The 22,772-nt window shown below is 37.7% G+C and overlaps 1 protein-coding gene across 2 annotated transcripts; it reads left to right on the top strand.

The window, feature by feature from the left end:
• The first annotated feature begins 463 nt into the window (after positions 1-463).
• FBXO15 (F-box protein 15) lies at positions 464-22,032 on the top strand. 2 transcript variants are annotated; one of them, XM_042808772.1, is made up of 10 exons: positions 464-594; positions 2,331-2,444; positions 4,342-4,446; positions 8,148-8,390; positions 8,660-8,869; positions 9,022-9,151; positions 11,477-11,559; positions 12,712-12,857; positions 18,378-18,502; positions 21,427-22,032. In XM_042808772.1, exons 1-10 carry the CDS (start codon positions 464-466, stop codon positions 21,694-21,696), a joined length of 1,557 nt encoding a protein of 518 aa, XP_042664706.1. In that variant the 3' UTR covers positions 21,697-22,032. The 2 variants fall into 2 exon arrangements, with proteins under 2 accessions (XP_042664706.1, XP_042664707.1); XM_042808773.1 differs by lacking the exon at positions 464-594 and adding an exon at positions 934-1,067.
• Positions 22,033-22,772: the final 740 nt, after the last annotated feature.

Here is a 22,772-nt window from a genome sequence, read left to right as displayed (position 1 = left end):
CAGGCTGCCCAGGGAGGTGGTGGATGCCCCATCCATGGAGGTGTTGAGAACCTTGTGGATGTGGCACTGAAGGATGTGGTCAGTTGGGATGGGCTGACGCTTGGACTAGACAGTCTTAGAGTATTTTCCATGATGATGATTATGTGATTCTATGACTTCAGAGCCCATTTTCCTGCTCTGTGAAGCATCTGTAAGAGGCACTGCAACAACAGTGTTTAATAACCCCAGCGCATTTGCCGTGCCAGTACATACTGGACCCACAGAGAGCCTGGCGTTACGCTTTCCTTCAGACCTCATTTTGGGCGCTCAGATCGCCGCGGTCGACACAGCGCAGTGTCCCGAGCCTGCGAGCTCTCGTTGCCATTCAAAACCAACTCTGCACGAGGTGTAGCCGCTGGCAGCTCCGCCCTACCCCGCCTTGGAGCGCGGCGCTCCCCACGCCGCACCGCGCAAACCGGCTGCCATGGCGGTAGCCCGCGGCTCGGCCCTGCTGCAATGCGGCCGCGGAGCGGCCCCTGCTCCAGCCGGGCTTGGGCGGCTGTGTTCCTTTACCTCGGTTGCCGTCTCTCGGTCCGGCCGGGCCGCCGTGCTCAGGTAATGGCCTCCCTGCTCGGTCTGAGAAGAGGCCGCCGAGGGTTGTCTGTTCCCCAGGGCTGCCCCTGGCACTTCTCCAATCGTCTGCGGCGGCGTGGGTCGTTGTCCTTTCCGTTGTTTCCCCTGGGAAACACGGTCTGTGAGATGCTTAGGGGGCTTTGTGGCAGATGTGCGCGTTGGAGGTCATGTAACAGATGGGAGGATTTCTCTGTGGAGTTTGTACTGAAGCCTACGGCACCAAGTTCAGAAGCAGGGTTGAGAAGACACATTTCTACTAATGCTGTTGTGTAGTTCATTCCTCCCCTGTAGTTCATGTTGCTGGTTCATTCCTCCCCATTTTAACCTGTAAACAGAAGGGCCAGTCTTTCAAGAAGCCTTTGGAGTTGTTAGCTGAGGAGCAAAGCAGAAGTCAGAGTGTTGCTGTCATTGGTGTTTATCTACACCTATACTGCTACATTTGGAGAAGGAGACAGGTGCTGTCACTACTCTCAGCTTCCTCTGTGTTTTCTGAAGTAGGATTGTTCCCTGGCCAGCTGCAAAACAATAAAGGGCAACGTTCACATTGCAAATACTACAGGGTATACAAGTGAAAATACTGATACAAAACTGAGTTCTACAAATTGAAAGCTAGTGGAACAGCAGTTGAGGTTGTTGTGCCTCTAGGGTAGAGCCTCTCCGTTGGCAGAGAGGGAATTCAGCTGCTGTTGAACAGAATTTGGCTCTCAGTCCTTTTAATGGCTCTTGAATTGTGCAGTTTGTTACAAACTGATTCACAGTGGTACTTAATCTTATTTTTGAAATGTACTTGATAATAATAACGCACATCCGTGGAACATTTACTTGACCTTCAGGGTGTATTTGACATCTAGTTACTTTTTTGTTGCTATTAACGTTGCTAATCTGTTAGAGTTTGGCATCCAAACTGAAATATGTATGTTTTTGTGTAGTATTTCTAACAATTCCATCCAAAAATATGCAAGTAATTTGAAGATATTCTGATTGTGACTTACGAAGTTCATTATTCCAGAAAACTAGGAAAAATGAGTTGCCAGTTTGTTTGTAAGGTTTTGTGTTAGACATATGCAAAATTGCTTTTTTTTTTTTAATTAAAAGAAGTAATTTCTGTCCAAATTAATTTGTATTACTGAGCAATAAAAACACTAGTACCTTCTGTTGAACTATCGCCTGCAGTGTTGCTTGTATTTTAATAGGTGAAAACCTGCAATGAGAGTGTAGCTTTGTTTCAAATATGGTTCTGTTTTACAGTCAAGGGAACTCTTTTTGAGCCTTGACAACTGTTGAGAAAATCTCTAAGTATTGTTCTATTTGTTATTTTAGTATGGTTCAGATTTTCTGTATGGTTCAGAAATGTCTGTAGAATAATGCTGCAAACCAGAAGATTAATGCAGTGAGTTTGACTTAGTGTAGGGGCCTGTTTGGAGCTTGATTCTGGTGCCAACAGTGATGTGGCTGTCTAATAGATAGGAACACGCCATCAAATGCAATTTGGTTCGGTGGAGATCTGACTGCTATGAGAGATTAATCACAGGAGAGAGTCCTGAGTTTGAATCTGCCGTCTTCCTGATGTTAGGCATTTTAACTTGGTGATAATTGTTCAGATTATTTGATAATAATGAGTTACCGTGTATTCCGTTTTACCTCAGCTGAGATGTGTGTGCCCAATATGCGTATTTCTTCATTGCATAATGATGTGACTAAGAGCTTTTATTTTATAGGAATATGTCACAGAGCTTTGCTGCTGGATCTAGGAAATATTCTGAAACTGTAAATGTCGACAGTCTGTGTTGGACACCTCCCATAAACTCAAAACATAGTGTGTGCATTGAAAAGTAAGTATATCTTCAGTTTAAGAGAGGTAGAGTGCTTGCAGGCTATAAACGATCTTAAATTTATTAAGTTTGTGCATTGGACATGTCAGATGTTCAGAGTTGAAGAGATTTGCTTTCCCGACCTTCTGTGCTAACATTCTGATATTCTACTCCATATCCCTAAGTTCCCATGAAGTATGTAGGTCTTCTAAATGATATCAAGCCACGTTTTCCAAGTCATACAAAGCCTGTAGTAAATCCTTTGCAAATCAGGGAATGTGATGATCCTTAAAAATAAAACAGTGTTACTGTGTTACATAAAGAAAAGCCAACTTGGAGTAAAACTTTTGATGTTGTTTTTGATGCTTACTGGTTTTTGTAGGGAGCCAAAATGGTGGAGTGAGGGGAAGGAAAATAGCTGCTGCAGTTGTGCTCCAAAGTAAATGCTTCTCTCCTTACTCGACACTGAAAGAGCACTTATTAATTATTTTGTTTTTGAAAATCTTTCAAGTTTCTACAAAAATACCTAAGAATATTTTTCATAAAAGAATGTTTCTTTGTTCCTTTGTTTCATGTATTTTTCAGCCTTCTGTGTTAGCCTTTCTTCTGTTTTTCATTGTATAACCAGTTCAATCCCTTGAACAGTGTTATTAGTTTGATATGAAAGGTGAGGAAAAAAGCTTCCTTCAAAGGAAAAATAATGTGGGTGTAGAAACCACTGTTAAGAACTCTAGATCAAACATATTACTTTAAACAATTTGTAGCTTTTCAAGAGATCATTCCTAAGTTTTCTCTGGAATAAATGCATTAGCTGTTTTGAATTGACACGGTTTGAATCCTGTTACTTAAATAACCATGCAAGTTTTGTCATGCTTGCTTCTCTTTCAGTACAACTAAATTTTTTAGTTTTAATACGCACTGTGGAGTACTGGCATTATACTTATATGTTTGAAATCTGCATATATACATATATATATGGAATAAAGTGTTATAAATCAGCAGGTGTTTTAAATGATACAACTGGAAAAAAAAAAAAAAAAAAAGAGACATGGCTGAAGTTTTTATTCCACAGGATTTTTTTTGTTTGTTTGTTCGTTTTTTTTTTTTTTTTGGTGGTTTTGATATTCTCATACTGCCATGCTCTAAAAAGTAAGAGTATAAAATACTATTTAAAATTTATTTAATAAACTCTGTGCTGTTACCAGATACTACGGTAAGGGTTCAGGGTTTCTGTCTGTTAAAGTAAAAAATCATAGTGTCCTATCTCCAGGCTGTGTTCATTTGTACTTAGACTGCAGAAAAACCAGTGCATGTGGAATTTTGCAGCTGGCACCTGCAGTTCAGCAAGCTGCCTGACGGAAAACTAATGTTTTTATGCTTTTGCACAACTCTTATTTTGAAGTTCACATCTTTTTGTTAGCATAAATTAGAGTTGTGTGAGGCTTCTGAGCACACATGATTTGAATATTTTGATGAGATATAGCATGATCCCACCATTGGACTGGGACATTTCTATGCAGGTGCATCCTACCAGCACAGTCAGGATGGGTGGGTATACACAGTTGTGGTGGATGTTCATGGATTAAATTGTAAAATCACTGTTAGAAGTGAGAAACTGAATGAGGTAGTTTTGTGTCAAACTGGGTTAAAGTTCAATGAAGACGCAAACCCAAAACTTCATGCAATGTCTTATACCACTTTATTAGGTTGTTAGAAACTGTTGAAAGTGAATATGTTAGATCAAAGATGAATTGGAACCCAAACTCTGCATATTAATTCTTGAGGTGAGGCTTGGTCTTGGGGCTCAAGATGGAGTTTTGTTCCCCTTTTACTCCAGTTTAGTGTTAAAGTTCTTTGCTATTTCCATTTCTGGTACTTGCAGACAAATCTAACCGGGTTTGTTTCTTCTGTTTTCCAGCATACCATCAGAAATACTGATAAAGGTATTTTCCTATTTGGATGCTGTATCCCTGCTGCACGTTGCTTGTGTGAATAAGCGCTTCTATCAGCTGGCCAGTGATAAGTAAGGAAAGTGTGCTAGTCTCACTTGTACATTAGTTGAGTTTACCTGAGTTACTAGTCTTTCTAATCTAGTTTCACTGATGCCAGAGCACTGATGAATGGAACCCACTGGCAATTACTCTGCTGAAAGTGTATTGCATCGCTCACAGTACAATATGTTGTATGGAATTTTAGCTATGCGTGCCCTATTAACTTTAGTGGGAATTATCAGGCAAAACCTAAATATGATGCTTTGAAATGTTATTTTTTTTGTAAAATTTGCATTTATTTCTGTTTGTATTCATAAGCACCTGCACTGGGTCGTTAGCTCAGGCAGTCCTTAGTGGAGTATAGACAGTAGCTTTGTGGAATTAAGCTTTTATAACTGTACAAGTCCAACTTCTTTAGCTCTTTTTTTTGGTCTGTTTGCAGAGGATTTGGCTTAGTCAAGTGATTGACTGGTGGCCTTTATCTGTTGCTGTCTATCCAATTTTGGTGACTTTTAAATGAAAGGCCAGACATAAGTATTGGTGACTGTCTTGTTATTGTTTATACTAAGCTAATTTCAACATGACTTTATGAAGGGATCAAGAGCTTTTGTTTGTACAGGTAAATAGAATACCTAGGAATCATTTTTTTCCCCAGGATTCTGCTGCATTAGTATTATTTAAATGAGAAACATCTCTTCCTATACAGTAAGTTGCTACAGCTAATAGTCATCTGTATTTCACTTATTTGCCAAAATTTGGTCAGTTAACCTTTAGAACTTATGAATTTCAAGTGAAGGTCGTAATCCAGATTTACTTTTTTTGAGGCAGTCAGCATGTGCATACATGTAAAAATTGTATAGTTAACACAAGTAATGTATCTTAATGTGCTTTTTCAACTTCAGAGTAGTAAAACAGGATTAAACTGTTATAATTTGTCTGTTTCCATCTCAGCATTTCCATTTTCTAATCTCAGCAGTGATTGCTATATGGATGAAAATACGATTTGAGGATAAGTTGCTTTTCTTTATTGAGGAGACCGTCTGGTTCAGTAAGACTGGGTCACTTCTTTCTGTTGGATTTCTATGGGCCTTCCTGAGTCCCTGAATCTTTTGGTGCATTAAGAGAAATTTCAACTGTGACGAATCTGGTCTTTTCTTGGGCAGAGTATCTTCTTGAGAATAGCTTTGCTGTCCTGGATGTACTTACTGTTAAGCAGGTTCAATGGCTCTTGACACAGCTGAGCTATCAGTCTTTCAGTATGGTGCATCTGTGATGCCCAGTGCTGTGTTTTGTTTTTGGGCTCTTCACATAACGTCTCCATTCCTTGGAATCGAAGTCTTCAATATAACTGTTGAAGCCAGGGAAATGTTTCTGTCCCCTCTTTCTGCCCTACCTCCAAGCTCAACATGTAGTAGTTCTCTTTCCTTTCTGTCATGTGATATTTGATCATTGGTAGAAGGTAACTGTATAACGTGATCTAAGAAGATAGAGCACCAGAAGATCTTTCAGATTTGCCTAGACCATTTTGCCAGTGTGGCCAAGTGATGAATGACAGCATGTGTCTGATTCTGGCGCTTGAGTTAGCATGAAGAGATTGAGTTGGTTTATTGTGATAGTGTCGGATCAGAGATCTTGAGGTGAATACTGTACTTAACACCATGAGGCAAAAGCCACATGTAATCTGCTGTCAGAGGCAAATTCATGCTTCCTTGTTGGATATCTTTAGGATTTCTGAGACTGATGGGTAGATAGTTCCTGGGGTCATCCTTTTTGCCTTTCTTAAGAATGGTTATAATGTTGCCTTTTTTTTTCAGTTGCCAGAGACTTCATCTAACTGCTATGACTTTTTCAAGTATGGTTGAGAGTGTCTTGCTGACTACATCAGCCAATTCCCTCTGATCTCTGGGATACATGTCCTCCGGAGCCAAAGACATGTGGATGTTAAAGTTCCTCAGGTGATCACGAACCTGATCTTTGTTCACAACAGGAGGGATGTTGCTTCCCCAACCCCCTCCTTCCAAATCTCTCATTCGAGGGCTGTGTGACAGGCAGTTATCAGAGAAGATCAAGGCAAAAAATTTGATTACCTCAGCCTTCTTGTCTTGTCATTTTTGGTTTTCAATACTGAAATCTTTTTTTTTAATGAGATTGTTCTCAGTAGTGCTTTTTCTCTCCCTGACCTGGCTGTTAACCTTCTTTTACCATTCACAGAAGCTTATGTTGAGAAGCTGTGAGGTCTATGCGAAATTCCTGAATATTTCTTCATCAATAACAGAGTCTGATTAAAGGCATGTTGAGGCTTATTCTCAGCTAGGAAAATTGGAAGGGTTTTCTTGGGTTGGAGGTAGAGGAATACATTCAGTCCTTGAATGCTTTAATAATTCCTGAAGGAGGGAGAAGTGCATTGCAAAGCACATTAGAGTAAGTTTGTCCTGAGGTTAAGTGAGATTTGGCAAAGGTAATGTTGCAGATAAATCACTGAGAATTTCTCTCTTGAGAATTTGATTTCTGCTGTTAGTTTTCTTTAGCAGTTATGTAGACTTTGTGAGTTCAGAATTAGCAGTCTAATTGGCAACAGTAATTTGCAGATTATTGTTTGAGTTCATCTAACATCTTGTACTCAGTATCTCTGTACTACCCTAGAGATAATTGAGAGGTGGGAGAGAAATAAATCCTCTTGCCTTTCCTAACAGAAAAGAGGTGAATCTGTCATTCCTCTTGGGTAATTCTTTGATCTTGGTATCCAGAACTCTTGGGAAAAAAAAATGCAGACGGGTTTGACTTGTCATTGGTATTTCCATCATATATAAGTGAAAAGCTTTGAGCAGTCTGGATTGTATTTCTTCAGTAACTTTTTTTCACTGGTTGTTTTTCTTTGAGGAGAATGCATCATTGTTTGGGGGTGGAATTTTCAAAAGCAACTACTTAAACTTATACAGTTTTCATTTAAGTCATGGTATGCCTATGTTGTCTTTGGATTCTACCTTCTCAGGAAGACAGACAAGACTTTTTTCTTTCATTCCTGTTGATAACTTTTTCTCAAATCTGAACGTATTATTTTTTTTTTAATATCTGCTCAGTGACTGTAAAGGAAGAAAAAAGCAGTATAAAGCAAAGGAAGACTTAAAAATCGCTTATCTATTGTGTTATTGAAAAGGCAAAGCACAGTGGAAAGTTCCCAAGATAAAAAGATTCTACTTTTTAGACCACTATCCTAATGTTTTCTTTTAATGTATTTGTGATATTTATCAACCTTGCTGGCAAATTTTATGAATGTATTGGGTAACTTTTTTTTTTTTTTTTGCTGTGGAAGAGCAGGAAGTTCTAAGTAGATCTCACTTATACTGCAGAAGAAAAAGTATATTCAAAGAGTCTGTATCCTCTGAGATGGCCTCATAAGCTCGTAAGGCATGCTGACTGACATCTACCATCTTTTAGCATTGAGGTTTACACTTGATATGAGCTATTCAGAGATCATCATATGGAAAACTGTAAAACCTGTGCCTTTGCAATGACCAGTATATGGGAGGCTACACATTCATGTCCTCTTTAAACTTAGATTTAGATTAAGCCCGATTTGCTGATACTCTGGGACTTCATATTTTCTACCAACATTATGCTCAGTGATAACCGAGATCTGCCTGTGTAAATGGACTTTCTATTGTATTGCTAAAGTGACTTGATGGTTACTGCTTATAATTAAGTAACTTCCTCTGTGTTCTTTTTTTTCCAGTGGAATCTGGCTGAAAATCTATTTCAGTTGTTTTCCAGCAAAACAGAGAATCTGGAAAAATGAGTTTTTACGGATGGAAACTGTTCCTTCGAGCTGTGCTGTTGTAGAGGATAGAAAGCCTGGATACTGGAAGAAAGAATACATCCTGAAACAAATAGCTGCTGTCAAAACTAGAGTAATGCAACTTGTTAAACCTGTAGATCCATGTACAGGTCTTCCATGTAAAAACCAAAATGCTATAAAGTAAGCAATGCCTTGTCACAAAAGACGTTTACTCAAGAAAAATGTACAGAATGTTAATGGCTTTGCAAAGCTGAGGAAATGTGAAAATAGATCTATAAAATGCACGTTGTGTTGTGAAGGTACAACTATAGCCTATGAATGACTTAAATGAATAGCAATTAATTCAAATTTAGAAATATTATTGTAAGCATAGTTACTTTGAGAACCTTTGTGAATGTTTTGTTTGTTTTTCTAAACACTCCTGTTCTTTCTCAATCCCTGAATAACAGAGCCTCTGGCTTGAGTTGGATAATTGTTCTAAAGGACAAAAATGGAAAGGAACACGTAGTGGAGAAGGCACACCTATCATTTAAGCACACGTCTGTTAGTATATTTTGGTATGGTACAGGTTGGCCATGCTTAGACGTTCTGTCAGCTCTAAAATTATTTGGAGTTATACCACTGCTTCCTGGCCAAAGCGCAGCTTCCAGCAAGAATGGGTGAGTTTTAGCATAGGATTTTTGACATTTTTATTGTTGTTACTTGTTGATAATGATGCTGTAGGAGCGATCCTAATTTGTTTCTTTCCTAGAAAGTCTATCTGTATTATGTCTGTAATCTTGTTACTATATTCTGTGCGTTCTTATCACAGTCCTCGTCGGCGTTCCTTAATTGCTGAGTATTCTCTCTCTCACCTGACTGAAAGCAGTGTAGCAGTTGGGTCTGATAACCTTGTCCAACTCTTCAGTTTGAATCCAGGACTTGTTGTAGGACTGTGGAAGGTAAGGAAACATTTTGCTTTTTAGTTTTATTGCATCTTTTCTGTTTATTTATTTATTTACTTACTTTGGATTTTAGAGCTCTTGTGTAAACTAAAAGCAGGAAAAAAACAGGTAGAAACAATCATTTGATCATTTACTGTACTCTAAAAAGCAGTCACAAGTGTATCTGTACTTCCCAAACAAAAAAGCCTCTAAGTTAAGAACTGTTTTATATCGATGTATTAGATACTGTAAAGACATTATTTCTGTGTTCAGTTGTATTTATTTTGCAGTCATTGTATGTCAATTTTTGATTACTCAAAGACATTTTAAATAGCAGAGTTTTGAGGATGACAGTGCTTTGCAGCCCCTGTACTCACTACTTGACCTGTTCCTTTCTATTTAAAGCAATAGATTCCTACAAAGCACCTTGGAAGCCAATTGCTTCCCTTGGTCTACATCACCAAGTAATTGTATCCTATTCTTAGCAGTGGTAAGGCTGTAAGTAGTGCTCTTGTGGGGATGCTCTGTGATATTCAGTGTCTAACTAAAGTATCTACATTAAGGGGTTAGTCTCCGTGAGCTGTACGTAGAGATGAACATCTTTTAGAGAGTAGGGTAAAACTTGTAAAGCAGATATCTGCTTAGAAGGAATCTGCATCTTCGCACTGGATAGATATGTTGGGACCCAGATGTCTTCCTGAAGTGGTTTAAAGCAAGATTCTGTGAAAGTCTGGTTCAAACATTCTGCTCTTGGTTTGAGTTCAGGGGCGGCAGCCATTCCTTGTTACCCCTGCCATGGCTATGAGGTAGATTTAATTATACTCTTTAGCACTGGCAAGGAGCTTTGCTCAGGGAGGCTATGAACAGTAACTCAGAACTATTTTTATTTTCAGCTGGGAACTCTTGCTATCTCAAATACACACAATTACCAGAGAGGTACTGTTTAAAACCACAGAAAGAATGCTTCACTATTACTTAAAGGAGTCAGTTTCCTAGAAATCTTGGGACTGGGTGACATCTGTAAGCCTGATACTGACTTTGTCAATCTTTGAAAAGCTCAAATAACTAAACAACAATTTCCTTTGATATTCAGATGTTATTTAGTAGATTGGTGTCCCTGTGTTGTTGTCCCTACGGTTGTGTTGATACGTTAGCTCTTCCTGTGCTTGGAAGAAGAACTTCAGCACCTGGAAATGGTTTAGATATAAGTTCCACAAATGTGTTAACGATTGATTGTCACGTTCTAATACATTTTTCCTGCTTAATCTTTGAGCAGCTGCTCTTGCTTGCTATGTGGGCAGAGTAACCATAGACAGTTAGTTGTAGATTAATGTAATAGTCATAGGTGCCCGACATCTTGGTTTTTAGACATAGCTTGGCAACAGAACAGAAATGGTTGATGCTAGTTGTCTTGACTACCAAAAACAGGTTATGTGGGCTTTCTGGTATTTGGAAAGAGGAAGATGGGGAGATGCCGTGACTAATGAATCTATCTCATTATATCTTCTATAGTTTTAATTTTACACTACAGAAGTATGGGTATAGCTAAAAAAATTTGTGATTGGGGATGTAATTTTCTATTTGGTGACCCAGAGAGATGAAAACAACAGTGGACTGCTTTGTAGGAGTATAATAGAATGCTGACAGTGAACACTTTTACCACTGATGTGTATGCAAATATGTTACTTAAAAATGCATTTTTCTTAACAAAGTGAGAGGTAGAATCTTTGTATTCTCTAATTCTGCAAGTAAAATATATATCTTTGACTCTGTTTAGTTCTCAACACAAGCTTTAATTTTTCTTTGAGCTATTCAGGCCTATAGAATGTATGTCTTACCGTTTTTCCAGTAGTATACAATCTAGTGAAGACATCTAGGGTTTTACTTTGAAATTCAGTTTTTCTTTTGAATAGCTCCATAAACACTGATGTTTACCCTCTTTGCAAATAGTTCCTTATGGATGTAAAGCTTGATGCTTAGGTATTCAGTAGCTGAGAGTAAGGTCTATTTAATTCTTCTTAGGTATCCTCTTTGAAGTGGTAAGTAGGTGCTAGAGAGGTAAGATTCACGAATTGTTGATGCTAAGTTTTGCCTTGGCATAGCTAGTTTCCTTGCTTTTCCCCATGAAGCAGGAGTGCAGTGATCTTTTACATACATTCTGTACTCTTATGAAAAGAGTAGCAGTTAAAGGAGTATTTGTTCATGTGTTAAATGGTGCCATTATTACAATAACAGGCAGGGTAATAAGCAGCAGCATTTATCAATGAATTTTAATGCTCAGGAAGACCTTGTAAAAAAGAGTATTTCCAGATGAAAATGCACCTACTTTAATTATCTTTGCAGGAAAGTAATGAAATTGCTTTTGTTATGGTGAGTCTTCATTATCATCAACTTCTTGAGAGAAGTGCTTTGGGTTCTGCAACAGTGTAAGTTTGTTTTTTTTGTTTTCTTTTTCCCCTTCTTTGTGGGCAATAAAGATAACCTTATGAGTAAAACTTTTAGTTTTCCAATTAGAATTGGTTGGTGATAAGAGTTTGTATTTAGGCATTAATTGACCATTCTTGTTCAATAGAAACAAGTTAGGGTAACTATATACAAAGGTACAGAAGTATTTTTCTACTGAAATGTTGCCATTGTTATGCTGTTAAGGAGATAATTCAATCATACAAGTACTTGCTATTTTGAAAAAGTTAGAATTATTCTCTTTCTCCAAATTCTTTCTCCCTTTTCACATGCAGGCCTTTCATTTCCTCCTCTCAGAAGGAGACCTAAAAGAAGACATTTTAGGGTGTGGGAAAATAATTTTAAAGTATAGTATAGTATATTGGTAAGGTGCCTTTCAGTCTGGTCGTAAAGGTGACTGAATTTCCTATGAAGTGTTTTCTTCCTGTGTAAATAATATCTAGAAATGGTTTGAAATGGTAAGAACATTTTTAGCTGTAGCAGATTATTTTAGAGATTTGTTCTTCCCTCCTCCCACCTGCTCAACTTGTGGCTCAGACAGAGTTGTACATGCTAGTGGTAGTCTTGCATGCCTGCTATAACTTGGTATGACTTTTTTTTTTTTTTTTTCATTTAAGGTAAGACTTAATATGATCTCTCTGAACAGCGAAAGGACACTATGTAGGATTTGCTCTGGAATTTGGGCTCTACTGATCATTTGTGTGCAATAGTTTAGTAGTCACAGACAATAACTGATATTCTGGAGAAGTCTATCTCTCACTAGCTTTTAGATTTGTAACTAAAACGATGCATTTTGCTTCTTATGTGAACAAGTCTGTATTTAGGAGTGTTACAGATGTCTCTTTTAAAGTCGACTCTTGTATTTTCTGCCTTTGGCTAGACTGGACAGTTTACTAATAAGCTGTTAGAGAAACATGATGAACTGGAGATGTTTGACTTTCAAAAGTATTGCCAAAAAAAAAAAGCGAATAGGGTATCTTCCAAATTTTTTTTTTCTCATAACTTCTCCAAAATGATCCTCTCAGTGTAGGCTATATATTGTATCTCTTTGTATTAAATTCTTCCCTGTTGCTTCACTCAGTTGCTTTTTTTTTTTTTTTTTTTTGACTTAAAAGTCAGTACGTTCTTCAACCTGATAAACCTGTGCTGGATGATATTGACCCGGAATATGGACTGCATGACTACGACCTACATCTTGATATGCACGGTGGAAAGCATACTTACATGTGTGGAACATTCAGGAGTCTCTTCTGCAGAAAAGGTTGAATTCGCAGAACAGTAATGTCTGTTTATAAAATTATCTCTACTGCTATGTTTTCCCTCTTATATTCAGTTTACCTCTGGTGAGGGAAGAAACTGATATTAATTTTTAGAGCGAACTGTAATTTTTTGTTGCAAATATAAAGAAATAATGCATGGTGTTTCATAAGGTTTTGTAAGCTTGCTCTGTGTGAAGTCTGTCTGCTATTACATTAACACATGTTGGGCCTGAGCTGTACGTTCTGTAGATGATCAGGATGCTTTCATTTGGTTCAGTGCAGTGGCACAGCTTTTTGCTCAGGTTGATGTTCTTGCCTACTCTTATAATATAAGGGACCTACTTGTGCAACCTGGTGTAGGGAACCTGCTTTGGCAGCGGGGTTGGACTCGATCTCTGGAGCGCCCCTATGATTCTGTGATTCTGTGACAGTGAGGTTCTTCTGAGACAGTCTGGAGACATGCTTCTGTAGAATTCTTCTCAAGCAAACTGTAGGTACATGGAAGGATGCATATGTAAATGTATTTATAAGATATTCTTCAGACTTAAAGATTTACAGCTTTTATGTAGGTCAGTTTAAGGTTGCCCATTCTGCCATTCTTTTTTGTGTGTGTGTGCATTAAAAAATTTCCTTGGTTATTTTTAAATGTATTGTATTTTTTAATTCTTTTTTTTTTTTCTTTTAATAGGGTTGTTTATATTCAACCCAAATTAATAATTCACTAAGGTTTTGCAAAACCACATGGATAATCTTTCTTTTGGCTTGGCTTTAACACTGCCCTGCCTACAGCTGCACAACTGTTTGACAGCAGCAGGAGTCTCTGGGAACAAGTGGTTCTCTAAGAATCCTCCTGGAGTGACTGTTACATTCCTGAGTAAGCTTTACCAGCAAAGATCTCTTCTGCTGGCATCTTTCATTCACAATATAAGTTAATCTGGTGACAGAGCCCTTTCTGTTCATTTTTTCATCCTGCATATTATTCACTTACAACAATGCCAACAGATTCTGTGAAGCTAGCCAGAGATGTGTTTTTCTTGGAGACAGTTACTACTGAGTATTTTTATATATGCATGTTTGTAAGTAAATACTGTAACTTGTTAAAGCTAAGCATTAATGATTTAATATGCCCACTGAACTCTCCATTGACAAATGCATGAACAGTGAAACTGCAGAAAATATAAATACTCGCTCGTTTGTTGCATAAAATTCTGTTTTTCTGCCATTTTTTTCTTTTTAAATAGAAGGTCCTGCCTAATCTCATCCTTTCCCTAACCCAGAGCAAATGTATTGGTTTAAAATGCAGAAGATAATTACTTAGTCAAGCTTGAAATTATTTTTCATAAATCTCAGATCTTAAAGAATAAGACACCATGAATTAATTATTACTTCTTACTGTTTTTCTAATAAGGATACCAACGTGCCTTCTGTTGATTTCTGAAAATACTGTGTTTAAAGAAGACAGCAGAGGGCACTGTTATCAGGCTTGGCTGTTCTGCAGTGTTGGAAGAACTCAAATGTAGACTGCAGGCTTTTGTGTAGCATGCACTCTTGTAGTCCTTTGAATTTGAAACGTTTGAAACATACACATTTTCAGATTCCCTAAAAGGTCCAAGCTTGAAATAAAGAAACATGAGGGAGATTAAACTTCAGTGAATTTTTATCCACGTAGCAATAGAAATCTCTACTGAGATGCTACAGGAATCCTCTTTATACCTTTAGAAGATTTTTTTTTTTTTTTTTTTTTTTTTTTTGTGTGTGTGTGTGAATTGGCCAGGGAATGTGGGTGGCTGTTTTTCTATTTTTTTTTTCCCTGCTTGTTTCTGAAGTAAATGCCATGTTTTATTGTCTAAAATGAAAATCTGCGGCTCCTAGCTGTCCAGCTGCAAAAGACAAAGCAATATGTGGCACATCTACTTTATTGGCATTACTTTTTTGCTACTTAGAAGTTATAAGAAGCTATAAAGAAAGGAGCTGAAGTTCTGATGCCATCTAACTTTGATAGTTAATGTTTTATGATCACTAGTATTTTCTTGTCTGTTTTGACTCTGTGTCCTTTAAGTGCATGAGAAAGTCACTCCATTCTGCTCTCAGAGGATATCAGCCAGCTGAAGCTGTGGTTCTGCAGGCAAATAAGCTCATCTGTCATCTTCCGTGTAGTTGTACAGTAATTCCTTTTGGAAAATGCTTGGTTTCCTCCTTAGTTTCTGTTTGAAAATAATGTAGTGAGGCGGTTTATGGCTCTCTGCTGTAACATAGCTTCACAGTGATTTGTTGTCTTTCTTTTTGCTCTTTCTAGTTAAGGTGGTGCTTCAGAAAGTGTAGGTGAGTCCAAGCCTGTATTTCATGGTTTGAACTTTGTTTTTTGGTTCTGTTTAACAGCAGTCATTTCTATTTCCATGGGGTGATTCTGAAGAATGGAGGATTCCAACATAGTGAGAAGTCTTGTGTTATCTTAAAATTCTCTACCCATCCAGACTTATCTTAAAATTATGAATATGATGTGCTAGAGGCAGTTTTTACAACCTGAAGCACAGAACATTTTTCAGATGTCATACTGAAGTTTTACTTAGTTACCTTTTTTACATTGTGAAGCTGTAGACACTGCTGCGTTACCAGCAGAATAACTTCTGGGTACTGCAGAATAACTGTTTTATTTGTTCTAATTGCTTTATTTATCAGCTTTTCATTAGTATCCAATAATGCTGTGTTCATTCTTGCTTCTCTGTGTTCAATTCTTTCTGCAAAGTTCATAGCATTAAATTAAAAAAGTTATATTGCACTTCAATGAACCATGTGGATGTACTAAGTGTGATTTCAGGTTTTTTTTTTTTTTTTTAGTTCATACTTGTGCTGCAGTAGCTAGCTTTTTCAGCACCCTGTTTTGGCTGTTGTTTACCGTTTTATATTGTTTCCTTATGTTTAAACAGAATCTCTAACCCATTACTGTTGACAGGTACTGTAGGAGCAATATGCTAAAAGATTTCAAATTGAATGTATTAGAAAACTTTCCCTGTTTTCAGAAACCTGTGACAAATTTTTACATCTGACTCATGCAAAAATCATGAATAGTGCATCTAGCTTTTAAATAAACATTCTTGAAATGTATTTACCTAGCTCTTCAACTCTTCAAGGATAGCTTTGTAGCCCTATGGTGGCCTAAGCTTCAGTTTTGTAGTTTATTAATACTCATTGTCACTTGATGTGTTGTGCCTTGAAAATGTAATAAGGTGATTTTTTTATTTTTTTATTTTTTTTTTTTTTTGTGTGTGTGTGTGTGTGTGTGTTTAGAGTGCTTGTAAGATTTGTTTGTAAAATATTGCATTGTGTGTTTGGAATTTTTTCACTTGACCTTGAGGATTGATTTGTGAATTTAAGTTATTTCAGCACTGTAAGGCATGTTGTGGCCACCAGAATTGGTGAAACACAGCATTGTCTATGAAAATAACATTAAGTCATCATTTACAATTAAGACCTGCTTAACAAACTTACTTGGCCACGTAGGCACTCGTAAGTGCCTATGAACTATTGAGTTATTTCTTTCTTTCCCTGAGGTTTGACTACATGACATATGTTCTCTATGTTGGTATTCCCTTGATTTGGAAATACTTATGCTTTATAACCTGTACTGACTAAAAGACTGCTCAGCTGCTATACCTGTCTTGCATAAACTAAACTATGACTATTATGAGGGGGGCAATGAAACAAATGATAGATCAGTTTTAAGAGAGCCCTGTCAACTTGTCTTCTCCATGTTCCCCTGGATATGTTTGATATTCCTTGGTCTGCCTTTTGTTTCCTTTCTTATCTGACTGGGATGAGGAAGGTGATGTACTTAACACTTTGGCTACTTGATAACTTCTAATAGTACATTTGCTTTCTTACGGCTATGAACATAGGGGTGGAACTTTTATACCTTAAAAAAAAAAAAAAAAAGTTATAAAATTGAATGAAATGACCCATCTGTGTCAGCCTTCAGATTCCTGTTCTGTTCTGCCTCTTTCCATCTTGATTTGTGGTTGAGATGTGTCTGCAACAGGGAATTACTAAGTTACACCATACCAATTGGCCTATGCAGTACTTGAGGTTATAAATGTTGTGCAACAGTGGCGATATCCTGGGCTTCATTAATTTATTAGTGGTGTATTTTTTTCAGTCTGTCTTTATTCCATTAAAATTTTCATTTGTTTTGAATAAGTGAGAAGAATGGCTGCTTCTGTTCAAATCTGAATTGTGGATAACTGAATAGCCCTTTGAAAAAATGCTTTTTGACTGATGTTACTTTACATTTCCTTTATAAAAGCTCATCTTTAAGTGCGGGCTTTTAATGTTCACTCTGTAGAGCCTGAATATTTATCTTGAATGAAATCTTGTCATTGGATTTGATTTACTGAAGTTGGGAACTGAATCACTTGGGTAGGTACCAGGTATACTTAGCAGGTTTTTTTTTTCCATTTTGAACTGGAACCTGGATGGGAATTCTGCTTGTTTTTCCTCTTTGGGTTTTCTAATGGGACTTCACTACAAGGATAACGGATGTCTTGCCAGGAGTGATGCATTTTGCCTGGAGACATGTGCTGGCTAAATAGTCAGGCCCGCAGGATGATAGTCCTCAGCACAAAGTCTAGTTGGGAGTCAGTAGTGGAGCAACACAGTGATCAGTATGGGTTCCAGTCTTATTTAATATCTTTAAAAATGATCTAGTGTTTCTTTAGAAGCTTGCTAATGGCAGAAAACTAGGGTGGAGTGACAGATCTTTCTCTGATCGTTTTGCTGCCATCCAGAAGAACCTCAACACGTGACATTTAGACTCAAGACATGTGAAGCTCTGCACGTGATTCCAGGCATCAGTACTTACTGGATGCCACCAAGCAGTTTTGCAGAAAATAATCTGAGGGTCCTTGTGGGCACCAAGCTGAACATAAGGCAGCAATATGCCTTTCTTGCTAAGAAGGCTAATGGTGTCCTAGGTTGCATTGATCAAAGCACTGCCAGCAGGTGGAGGGAAGTGACCCTTTCCCTCTTCTCTGCTCTAATGAGGCCACACATGGACTGCTGTGTTTGGTAGCCGTGTTTCCTGCTTTTCAGGAAGCAGAGAAATAATAATAGTAAACAAAAATGAAGGGAAGATATTTAATCACTTATTTCATGTATTACACGTTAACCTTGACTTCTGGGGCAGGCAGTGATGGAGGCACTTGCTGCACATGACTGACATTAAACATGAAGTGTATTCCTTGCATCTTGCATAACTCCTTTAGGTAGCCATCGGATCTGTATACTCAAAAATTTTTTTAGCTGCTGTTTCTGCTTTGGATCATGGCATCAAAGCTCTGAATTGTGACTTAAATTCTCTGTGATGTGCTGGGTAGTTAGCTGGTGGTGTATGTCTGAGTTGCTTTATAGGTGAGGAGGTGGCAACTAAAGACACAGAGGGAAGTAGGGAGAGAAGAAAAAATCTTTGCAGTGTGTTTGATTTGGTTTTATTTGTGGAAGTATAATGTTATGTATGTTAATATTTTCAGGTGACATTGAAAATGGATATTTGAAGCTCACAGTTGTAAGCTTAAAGGATAACGCAAAGCACATACCTCTTATTGGGACAGTTGGCTTATCCTGGGAAACAACTGCCTTTAAAGGCATTGTAAAGGTCAGTCAAAAATACTTCTCATTTCTGGAAACGTTCATGTCTAAATAGGATTATGTATATATGTTCTAAATAAGATATTAAAAAATTTTTGGTTTAGAGAATAGAATGCATGATAGACCCATTATGCATGTTTGCTGATGATTGCAATGCTTTTGACACAACAAACATGCTGTGTCTGACTAGCAGTGCTTGGAAGCATTGGACCAACAAGGCACTGCAGATGTGCCTTTCTTTCTCCTTGCAAGCAATAAATCTTGAACCTTGGGGAAATACTGTTATGTTGCAGCATGTATGTGCAATGAATGTTAGAAACTTTTGAAGAATACTGAAAGACCAGTGCACACCGTCAGAAAATACAGCCTGCGTTCAGTCAGAATTTAGCTCTTGAGTCATGCAGAGGGGATCAGCTGGATTAAAAAACTGTATTATAAAGGACTTCTCTTTTGTTTTCCTGTATAAAATTCCTAAAAGAATGGTTTTGAAGAAAGATCAAATGCAGTTGTGTAGACTTTGCAGTAGTGGAGGCGCATGTTTCTAAATGTACTTCAGCTGCTTTGAAATTTCGGAAGTACCAAAATTCCTGCGAGTCCTACTATAAAATAATTTTGTTCAACATTTTATTTCAGTTTCGACATTTACTTTGGAAAGAGTAAAGCAATTAATAAAACTGCTCTTCTCCTAATCCTGCATAAAGGTGGAATGAGGCACTGTTTGATAGCATAGCGGTTTGTGCATAGGCATTAACATAAACCACTGTTTATGTCAAGCAGCTTTCCTGTGCAATGAAGAGTACAAACTTTATCTTAAAATGTAGTAACCAATGTGTATCTGTTGAGAAGATTAACTAGAATTGAGCTTGAATTAGAGTTTCCATCCAGTCTTTTCTTTCTATTTATTTGTAGCAGTTTTTTCCCTTGTTTACATGGTGACTGTGATGTTCAGTCGCATATTTTTCCCTCAGTTTGTACCAAACTATTTTGAATTAGGTGTTTTCAAAAGAACTACAAATCCTTCTCCTCTTGCTGTTGGTAAGAATACTGTATGTTATAGTAGAAGGAATTCTAGCTAAGGAAATATTTCTTAAGACAATTTTGTCCTTTGTATTTGCAACATATGTTATTCTGAATATTTGCTTTTAGGAAAAAAATAAATATCAGTCTTTTTTTAAATGCCTCATTTTATGCTGAGAGCTTGCTCATGTTGACACATAGCTGTGGGTAGAATTCAATTTAGCTTTTAACATAAATCTCTAAAATTCTTAAAACAAGTGAAGGCCAAATAAAATCAGTGACAAGAGCAGAGTATGACGCTATTTTGAATTTATTTGAAGTTCATCTGATATTCTAAGAAAGAAAGAAAGCTTTCTTTGGCATTGCTGGATATTTGTTCTGAAAACAAGTTATTGAATTACGTGAACACATGGAGAAAGAAGAGCTACCAATGGTCAGGGTCACCCTGCTTTACTTTTCACATTTGGCCTTTGAAATGTAAAGTGTCAGGTTAGAAAATAGTAATTCTTAGAATTGCAGAACCATTCAGTTGCAAAAAACCTTTGAGATTATCAAGTGCAAGGATCAACCTGACCTACCATTCCCTTCTCTAAGCCATGTCCTCAGAATATACTGCATCTTCTGAGCCTTCTCCTTTATCTCAGTAGCAATTGTAAACACAGAGCCACTGTGTAAAATATCCACCAGATTTTATAAAGGTAAGAGCAGAAGCTCGGTCCACTAACAGTGACTTGAACGCTGCTGATACCATCTCAGTAGGGAGTGGGTCTCTTACAGTACATATTTTTCCCTAGGATTCACTTGAGACTACTGTGTGTCAAGTGGTTATTATACCTAATATAAGTTATTAAATGATCATCAAATTTAGTTTGAATTGTATATTCTCAGTGTAGTCTGTATTAACAAGCTTAAGGAAGCTCTGTATCTCATTTAAGGTTTTGCCATCTGCTCTGTGTTGTTCGTTTGAAGTACAATAACACTGAAGAAATTGTTAAAGCAACAGAAACACAGCTATATAGTACTGAGAAATAAAGCATTCCAAATAATTTCTTGACATGGAATGTGCGACGTTGTGTTGGTTATGCTTTTGGAACAAATGATGCTTCTGGAAATAATGCATATTTACAACGTAATTAAGACAGGCTGATTCACTTAATGATTCAGAATTGCTGAGAATAGGTAACAACTGATGGTAACAATAATAAGCAAGCTGTGTGCTTTTCAGGCACATAAATAAAACCTTCACTTTTCAAGTGCCCCAGAATTGGCATCCTGATTTTAGCCTTAGAAAGTGATGCAACTGTGTAATGTTCTAAGGAAATATTTTTCAAGAAATTTTTAACAGGAAGAATTATTTGGAGGGCAGAACAATGTATTAATATAATACCTTTTTGGGAATTGATGCTTGCAGCCATGGAGAAAGTCGCCTTTCCATTATAGCTGGCAAATAGAGTAATTGTCTGTGTTGGCTGCCTGAAGGGTGATTTCGTCGTGTGTTTTTGCAAGGATTGCTGCATTCATGGAAGTTGAGACTTTAGTTTGAACTCAAGTTTATTTCTCACATTGAAAGGATTATCTCTTTTTTTGAACCTCAGACTTTAAAGGCTTAGAAAGTCTTCAAGAAACAACATCTGCTTTAGGGTGGCAGTGCTACCTTCTGTTTTGCAATTTTTTGATGCTTCGAGTTTTTTTGATGCTTGTATGATGCAAATTTGATTTCTGTAAGAAATCTCTAAGTAAGTACCTTGGTTTGTGGTAATCAATGAAAGATTATCAGTTATATTTTTGAATTTTTTTCCTTCATTCCAAAACTTGCTGTCTACTGAAACCTTTGTATTTCTCCCTAAAATCAGGGATAGAACTGTTTACTGTGCCTTGGTGTAGGAAAGTAATCTCTTCTGCTTTTGTTTGTAGGACTGTTACATGATGGATGTTACTGTCTTGGATGAAACTCAAAAACCCTTCTGGTGTTTCAGTGCCCCAGTTTGCATGGAACTCTCCTCCAAAGTGTCCAACCTTTATGATTATATGGGTCATATCTATACCGTAGTCTATGCAGATTCAGAAGGTAAAGTCTGTGCTGAGTTGGTGTGGCTGGAAGAAACCAAAGAGTATTTCATAGTCAGTCTTGTTCTTTACCTAAGCACTGAAAAGGTTAATAATTGGTATGGAACAAAGTACTGATATAATTATATTGTTGCTTCCCTTGCTTTAAAATAATAATAATAAAGTGAACCCTGTGTATTTCATGTTTAAAATTTAATGTGAATGGGTAATACTATTTGCAAGTTTTGCACTTTTGACTTTTCATTTACAAGTAAAATTGCGTACATCTGTTAATTGACATTGGATAAACTTGAAGAGGGACATTGATAAAAAAAAAATTGTTTTTTTTTTTTTTCCTGTTAAACATCACATTGTTAGCCTGTTGCTGGTACTGTACGCATTGAAAATATTTTTAGGAATAATTTTTTTTTATAGACACCTTTGAGTATAGTTAATAAATTACTTCTTGTGAGAGCCATACTGTGAAGAAGCTCTGCCTTATTTAAGATGCACGGGATTTGAGAGCATTCACTGTTAACTTCCGTGGTGGTTTCACACTGATAGGCAGTTAAGCTCCACCATGCCACTCTCTCACTCCCTCTTTTCTCCACCGTTCTGTTGAAGAAACTCATGGGTTAAGGACAGAGAAATCACTCACCAGTTACTATTGTGGGCAGAAAGGACTCTGAATAGGGAGATGAGGGTAATTTATTGTCCTAGCAGTCTAAAGCAGTGAGAGCTAAAAGCAAACTAAAAACACCTTCCCCCTCCACACCAGCTCCTTCTACCTCTACCCCTCATGCTACACAGGACAATAGAGAAGAGGGGCTGTGGTCAGTCTGTAGTGCTTTCTCTGCCAGTCTTCTGTGGTTACTCTCTATGCCTGCTCCAAGTGTGGTCCATCCCACGGGATGCTATGCTTCCTGAACTGATGCTGCATGGGCCTCCCCCACGCTGCAGCTCTCCAAGCACTGTTTCAGATGGGTCTCTGTTGGCAGCAGTTTCCCAGTCCTCCTGTCCCATTGTGGGCTCTTCTCCATGGGCTGCAGCTCTGGCCTGGTGCTGTTCCAATGGAGGCTCTCCATGGGCTTTACTTTCTTTAGGCCTTGTTCACTGCTACACTGTGGGCTCCTCCATGGGCTTACCTGTGGAGATCTACTTTGTGTAGTAGTACCCGTGGGCTGCAGGAGGACAGCCTGCTCCACTGTGGGCCT

This window comes from Centrocercus urophasianus, unplaced genomic scaffold (genome assembly GCF_019232065.1).
Source record: "Centrocercus urophasianus isolate 14NV4802_14NV808 unplaced genomic scaffold, USGS_Curo_1.0 seq_11, whole genome shotgun sequence".
Taxonomy (NCBI): Eukaryota; Metazoa; Chordata; class Aves; order Galliformes; family Phasianidae; genus Centrocercus; species Centrocercus urophasianus.
This window is presented reverse-complemented; position numbering and strand designations above follow the sequence as displayed.

Excerpts from the sequence above, each read along its gene's own strand:
- FBXO15 (XM_042808772.1), top strand. The coding sequence starts at position 464 with ATGGCGGTAGCCCGCGGCTCGGCCCTGCTGCAATGCGGCCGCGGAGCG. Across the intron at positions 595-2,330 it reads GGCCGGGCCGCCGTGCTCAG|GAATATGTCACAGAGCTTTG; the intron begins GTAATGGCCTCC and ends TTTATTTTATAG. Across the intron at positions 8,870-9,021 it reads GCAGCTTCCAGCAAGAATGG|TCCTCGTCGGCGTTCCTTAA; the intron begins GTGAGTTTTAGC and ends TTCTTATCACAG.